The following is a 7,143-nucleotide window of genomic DNA, read 5'->3' as shown; positions in this document are numbered from 1 at the left end:
CTTCAAAATCTGACCAAATGGAATATTATCTTATAGAAGTTATCTAATGTCTCTATTTAAAATTTTTTTTTAATGTGCTAAAGACAAGAAATGTGTAGTAACCATTAGTCGTACTATAGCAACTGGTGCTTAGCGGAATGAGTTATTGTGGAAAAAAAAAGTTTCAACCAATCAGATTGTTCCATCAGAACTGTTGAATAAAAGTAAAGATAAAAATTTTTTTGCCGTGTTCGATTAGTGCATAAATGATGACATCAATCATGCTTATCCTGCCTTCAAGAAAATTTGGATTAAAAACTAAAATTGATTTACAGACATATTCTAATTTTGTCACAGTCCAAAAGATTTTATTTGTTCACTGGAATCCTGGAAAGTAACAACTGTGTGGTAAGTATTTTCTACATTTTACTACCTTTTATGATGTTTTTGTAGCAAATTGTATTTTTCCTGTAGACATCACAACCTCAAGAGAAGCCAAGATCATTTTAGCTTGCAGTCCAAAGATACTGACATGTAAACATAACAGAACAAAATCAGATTCGACTGGAAAAAGCCTCTGAGCCTCTAACTGTAATAGTATTTAAAAGATTAATATTATTAAGCCTTTCATTTTTATTTACACAAGACTTTCTAATTGTTCTTGACATTCACCCACATTTCAAGTCTCACATTTTCACTGTACCTTTACGTACAAGTTAAAGTCTTTAACAGTGAAATGACTCCAGGTCCAGGCAAACAAAGCATGCAGCCAGTACACTCAACTCACAGCCTTCATTGAAAATCCACAATAAATGTCTTAGCGGTGCTCTCTAGCCCAGAAGGCGGCTGCACATTCTGGACCAAGCGTCCAGTACTGTTCTACTTGAGTTCTCCATCTGGCTTCATGCTGAAGGGCTCCAGCCGTTCGCTCTCAGGCAGCAGGTTGTTGAGCCGCTCCATCAGAGGCACGGTCTGGTCGATGCCCATCTGGATCCGCCGCAAAATCATGGACATCTCGTTCACCTTCTGGATCTGCTCTGCGTATTTAGCATAGCGCTTCTGTCTGTCCTGCATGATGCTGAAGAGCGTCTCCACCGACAGGTCCATCTGGAAAAACAGATCAGACTGAGCAGTGGTCCCTATAGCGGTGGTCACCAACCCTGCTCCTGGAGATCTGTCTTACTGCAGGTTTCACCTCCAACCCAACACACCTTATTTAGCTAACACAACCCTTTCAGCGAACACACCTCATCCAACTAGTCAAGAACGTCTGAAGCTAATAATTAGATTGATCTAGTGTGGTCGATTAAGGTTGTACCTGAAGTCTGCAGGAAGGTAGATATACAGAAGCAGGGTTAGTGACAACTGAGGCCTCATATCTACAGAGGAGCGGGTCCTCTTCTAATAGAGGCTGCCGTGTTTCTACAGTAGCCCATTACTGATAAATCAAACACCAGCTTTACAGAGTAAAAAGAACCAAAAATCTGAAGAAGCAAAACAAAATTGGAACAGGTGACAGCAAAACACCTGAGGGCCACCGTAGGCTCTACTACATGCTTGGAAAGGGAGGGGTATTCACTTGGTTACTAGGTTTGTTTTATTAATTTATTTTGCAAATGAATATTACATATATTACTTTAACCATGAAGAGTGTTTTTGCGTGGTACTATTTTGAAATATTACTGAGAGTCACATTCAGAGAAGACATTTAATTTAAGAATGTAGAGATGCAAACATTTGAACACCCCGGTCACATTTCACACAGGTCGACCTATCCTCTATAAGAAACATAAATATGCCATTTTCCTGCATATTTTAGGACACGTCATTTGACCAGGGACGCCTAAACTTTGAAGTATAAAGAAGATACAGGGTAGCCGAGAGGGCTCAAGGTCACAGAAAATGCTCACTCACTGTCCATATTACCACATAGGGGCAAATTGTTTTTCTACACCTACATCTGTTTCTCTGCATACCTTGTTAGCCTTTCTGTACCTTGTTCATTAATGGTCAGAAACCCTACGTGACAACCACTGAGCAGGTACAATTTGGATTATTCTCAGCATTGCTGGAGTTTGTAAACACTGTGTCCACTTACTGTCCATTGTTAGACACACCTACCTTGTTGGTCCACCTTGTAGATGTATAAATGTAAACTCAGAGAAAATAGTTCATCTTTTGCAGCATAGTTTGTGTTAGTCATCCTCTAGTCCTTCATCAGTGCTCAGTTTATGGCATCAGGACGCTGTTGGTTCGTGGACTGTTCTCAGTCCAGCATCACAGAAAATTGTTTAAAACCTCTAGTATCACTGCTGTGTCTGATCCACTCTGTGCAACACATGCACACTAACATGTCACTGCCATGTCAGTGTCACACACTGTTGAAAATAATCCACCACACAAATCATACCTCTGCTGTGGTGGTCTGTCGGGGTCCTACCCATTCATGAATGGGGTAAGGGAGCAGGGGGTAACAAATTATCCAGTGAAACAGATGGACTACAGTCTCTAATTGTAACTACAAAGTACACCTATAGGATAAGTGTACCTGATAAAATGGACAATGAAGATGGACAATGTAGATACAAGTTGGGTGCACCTTTTAAAGTGGTCAGTGTGTGTCCATTTGGGTTTGTGCACTCAAAAAGTTACCGAACCCCTGTGTTAAAGTATATTGCTGGAGTACCTCTTTGATCCTTTTCACCAGAGCGTTCTGGTCAAAGGCCACAGCCTCGGCACACTGGTGAAGGTGGTCCTGGTAGCGCACGCAGAGCTGCAGCACCTGCACTGAGTCCAGCTTCTCCACAGACACCGTGCTGGGTGAAGTCTGCCCACTCAGAACACCTGACAACATCAGAACACTTATGTCTTAGGCTGAACAACATACAGTCACTAGATGGCAGTACTTAGCGTGTGGCACATCAAGGTCACATATACAGCACATGCTTTTAAAAAATATCCCCCATTTGTTATTGGAAGCTTGTTAGTCTGGGCACTTTAACGTTAGCTTTGTTAACATCACTGGTTACTGTTAACAACATGCTCTGGCTGACAGTCATATGATGAGAAAGAATATAAAAACACACAAGTGGTTCTTTGAGTTGTCATGGTTTTACAAATAACCATTGCCTCTACTAAAGAACCCCCTTTTTAAGGGTGTAGCGGTGCTCAACCATCTTTTGTACATCTTTAACCATCTACCTCCTCCTTCCCACTATCAGTTTCATGATGCTGTCCAGTATTTAGCTCTTTTGTTAAAAAAAAAAAGCTGCCATAGAAGAATATTTAATCCTTTCTGCCTTCCAACATCACTTCAGAAAACAGTCCTTGCATCATTATACCCAATGTACATCCATGCAGTTCCATAGCACTTTTAAGAGATTTAGAATCAGCCTGATCTTTTGAATGTGCTCTTTAAGGCTGATTGTGGAACTCTGATCCTCAATCAGCCTTAAAGGCCCATATCCTATATTTTTTTGTATTTTATTTTTCCCCTGAGGTTCATAGGCATAATTATTTTTTTCATTTTCCGACCACTTTATCCCTTAGGATTAAACGGGCTGTATAGTTACTGTGCCTTTAAGGCTGATATATGTAAATGAACTCCATTCTGATTGTTTTTTCTATATTGTGACTGATTTAAAAGCAGTTCAGGCTGAAAAACTCCTCATAACTTCAGTGTGAATGAGCAGGGCTAAACTGCTGTAGGCTGAAAAGCCGTATATACACCGATCAGGCATAACATTATGACCACCTCCTTGTTTCTATACTCATTGTCCATTTTATCAGCTCCACTTACTATATAGGTGCACTTTGTAGTTCTACAGTTACAGACTGTAGTCCATCTGTTTCTCTGATACTTTGTTAGTCCCTTTTTACCCTGTTCTTCAGTGGTCAGGACCCCCATGGACCCTCACAGAGCAGGTACTATTTGGGTGGTGGATCATTCTCAGCACTGCAGTAACACTGATGTGGTGGTGGTGTGTTAGTGTGTGTTGCGCTGGTCTGAGTGGATCAGACACAGCAGTGTTGCTGGAGTTTTTAAACACCTCAGTGTCACTGCTGGACTGAGAATAGTCCACCAACCAAAAATATCCAGCCAACAGTGTCCTGTGGGCAGCGTCCTGCGACCACTGATGAAGGACTAGAGGATGACCAACACAAACTGTGCAGCAGCAGATGAGCTATCGTCTCTGACTTTACATCTACAAGGTGGACTGACAAGGTAGGCATAATAATAGAGTGGACAGTGAGTGGACACAGTGTTTAAAAAACTCAAGCAGCACTGCTGTGTCTGATCCACTTGTACCAGCACAACACAGACTAACACACCACCACCAAGTCAGTGTTACTGCAGTGCTGAGAATGATCCACCACCCAAACAGTACCTGCTCTGTGAGGGTCCATGGGGGTCCTGACTACTGAAGAACAGGGTAAAAGGGGGCTAACAAAGTATGCAGAGAAACAGATGGACTACAGTCTGTAATTGGAGAACTACAAAGTGCACCTATATAGTAAGTGGAGCTGATAAAATGGACAATGAGCGTAGAAACAAGGAGGTGATCATAATGTTGTGCCTGACCGGTGTATGTTAATGTGTTGGTTTCTGTATCATCACAAAAACCTTGAATTTAAAACAGGCTGTTTTTGCAGTTGAGTTTCCATATATAGACTGTATAGACTGAGCAGTGAACAGTAAACTTTGAAACTTTAATAATGCTTACATACATCAAACTGTTTGGTTTAGAAACGGGAAGGGAAATTCAGTTTTTCACAATGCGGACCTTTAAAGTCCAACTGGCTTGTATTTTTCTAGGCACAATGTTAGTACTACCCTGGTGAAACACCAAGGAAACTAACACTCATATTGGAAGTAGGTTGTATGCTGTCAAGCATAACTGGTGCATTTCAATTATTCTACTGACAACAGCAATAATTTGAAAGTTTGACAAGAGACACTGAGCAAAGAGGTACTGCAATCAATAATAAAAGCTCTTACCCTTCAGAAGAGGCTGAAAGGTGGGGATCTCTTGAAGCTTGATGACATCAGGATCATTATGGATGTTGCGTAACGACTGTGTTCCTTGAGCAACAACCACTATGTCGTCCATTTTCGCTCTGTGCTTAGCTGGTGAAGGGACAACTAATACAATAAAAATACACATTTACTTGACTGTCAATCAGTGGTGAACGGATCATTCATGACAGCATAGTATTGTTTTTTGTGTAAATAATGACTGTCTTGTGCGTTATGAGTTTCATCCATTCTAGAGTAGCCGGACTGATGAACTGAAAGACAAATATAAAATAATTTTTCTTTTTAATACTTCAACAATACGCATGCTTTACCGCACATACAATCTATTGTGGATTATGTGTAATGTTAGGGAAGCTATTAGATAAATCTTAATGTGAAAACGGAAGCAACAGAGACCTCATATATCAAGAACAGTTACTCATCTGCAGAGGTGGGTAGTAAACAGATACATTTTACTCAGTTAAATAATCTTCAGTAATTGGATTTGTGCTTTCCTGAGGATTAGTTACTAATTCCACTAACAGCATCCGTACTGCTCTGTGACTGGTCCCACCTCTGATGTTTTCGGTTTATGATTGTACTTTAGACCAAAGGTGCATCGAAAGAAGAACAATGCCAAACAACTTTCAGTTCCTAAGCTGACAGTTGCTGGATGTACTAAAAAGGCTTGACTGCAGTTATTCAGTACTTACTCAAGTTGTGTTTGAAAAGGCACTTTTACTTTTACTTGAGTCATTCTTTCACTAAACTAACAAAATACTTTTTGCCCCACTCAGCTTGTCTATAATCAGTGAATGAGAATGGCAGAACACACCTGAAGAGTTGTAGTCTGAGTGCTTATGCTCAGCATCTCCACTTTGTTCAGCACCCATGGTGTAATTTTCCCCTGTAAAACAAGCCTGTTTTAACTCTGCAATGAGTCAGTTTAAATATTGTTACTGGGACATTCTAAAAAGCATACTTTAAAAAACTTTAACGTGGCTAAATATACTAAAAACAACGACCTAAGACCACCAAACCTCCCACTTACTTATTACTGATAATAGGTACTCTCTAGTGCTGCAAGGATGAACCTGTGATCCAGAAGGAAAGTAATCATTTTCTTCCCATTAAACCCATTACAAGCTAAAAGCTTAACGTGAAAAAGATTGCTTTTCTCTTGGATCACAGGTTCATCTTTTCAGCAGTACTTATGAACAGCGGTAGGTAGCTAAGAGGTTTTGCGTTCCTAGGTTGTTGTTTTAATACATTTCGCCACGTTAAGCGTTTTAGACTGTACATCCTGCAGCTGTGAGTTTAAGTGAACGTACGCAGCTCTTGTTTTGAAGAATTCAACCCTTTTAAAAGCGACCTGCTGATTCAGATCGGCTGGCACCACAAATGTAACAATGACTGACTTACCTTATATGATGGTGTTTAATTTTAGAGAGCCACTTCTGAATACAGTGGCAGTTAACCTGACTAACACAGTGTGTTGGTCAGACGCTGCAGCGCGGCGCTCAGCTCAGCTCAGCTGTGTAGTCTAGTCAGCTTTAGCAAGTCATTCAAGATACATTATTTTGTCATTTCAGCGACACTGTCAGCTCCGTTAGGCCATTTCACATCGCTGGACTCAGCTGGTTAGACGGTTTCCCTTCGTTCTTGCAGTCTGCAGGCTATAAGGTACTGTTTAAATACTACGAACCGCTCTTTTTGTACGTGTTTTAAACACCTCAGCCCGCTAACTTCTCTAATCAGCACAAAACAAAACAGACGCGGAGTGATGACCAAGGCGGTTTGCACGTGACGTCATTCCGCAAGCGCTGGAGAAAATGGAAAAAAATGAAGGGCCCCATATCCTACATTTTTCTTGAATTTCTCTTTTTCTGCTGAGATCTACTTATTACATTTGTGTGATTTTATGTAGCAGCACCAATTTCATGCTGTTGTCCAGCGTTTAGTTATTTGTTTAAAAAAAATCCTTGCTTCCTTGAATCCAGTACAGACCAATGCAGTTCCACAGCACTTTTAAGTGACTTAAAATCAGCCTGATTGTTTGAGTGTGGGAACTCTGATCCCCAGTCAGCCTTAAAGGGCCCAAATCCTATAATTTTTGTATTTATTTTTTTCCCCTGAGGTTGATTTAT

The 7,143-nt window shown here is 40.6% G+C and overlaps 1 protein-coding gene across 1 annotated transcript; it reads right to left on the bottom strand.

Moving 5' to 3' along the window:
• Nucleotides 1-325: 325 nt before the first annotated feature.
• On the bottom strand, nt 326-6,786 carry borcs5 (BLOC-1 related complex subunit 5). Its single transcript, XM_036568236.1, has 5 exons — nt 6,419-6,786; nt 5,832-5,903; nt 4,979-5,122; nt 2,666-2,823; nt 326-1,086 (listed from the first exon to the last, which is right to left on the bottom strand). The coding sequence occupies exons 2-5, from the start codon at nt 5,887-5,889 to the stop codon at nt 859-861; spliced, it is 588 nt and encodes a 195-aa protein (XP_036424129.1). The 5' UTR covers nt 5,890-5,903; nt 6,419-6,786; the 3' UTR covers nt 326-858.
• Between the last annotated feature and the right edge of the window lie 357 nt (nt 6,787-7,143).

The sequence above is a fragment of the Colossoma macropomum genome, unplaced genomic scaffold, assembly GCF_904425465.1.
Source record: "Colossoma macropomum unplaced genomic scaffold, Colossoma_macropomum, whole genome shotgun sequence".
NCBI lineage: Eukaryota > Metazoa > Chordata > Actinopteri > Characiformes > Serrasalmidae > Colossoma > Colossoma macropomum.
This window is presented reverse-complemented; position numbering and strand designations above follow the sequence as displayed.

Excerpts from the sequence above, each read along its gene's own strand:
- borcs5 (XM_036568236.1), bottom strand. The coding sequence starts at position 5,889 with ATGGGTGCTGAACAAAGTGGAGATGCTGAGCATAAGCACTCAGACTAC. Across the intron at positions 5,123-5,831 it reads CTCAGACTACAACTCTTCAG|TTGTCCCTTCACCAGCTAAG; the intron begins GTGTGTTCTGCC and ends TTATTGTATTAG. Across the intron at positions 2,824-4,978 it reads CTTTCAGCCTCTTCTGAAGG|GTGTTCTGAGTGGGCAGACT; the intron begins GTAAGAGCTTTT and ends TGATGTTGTCAG.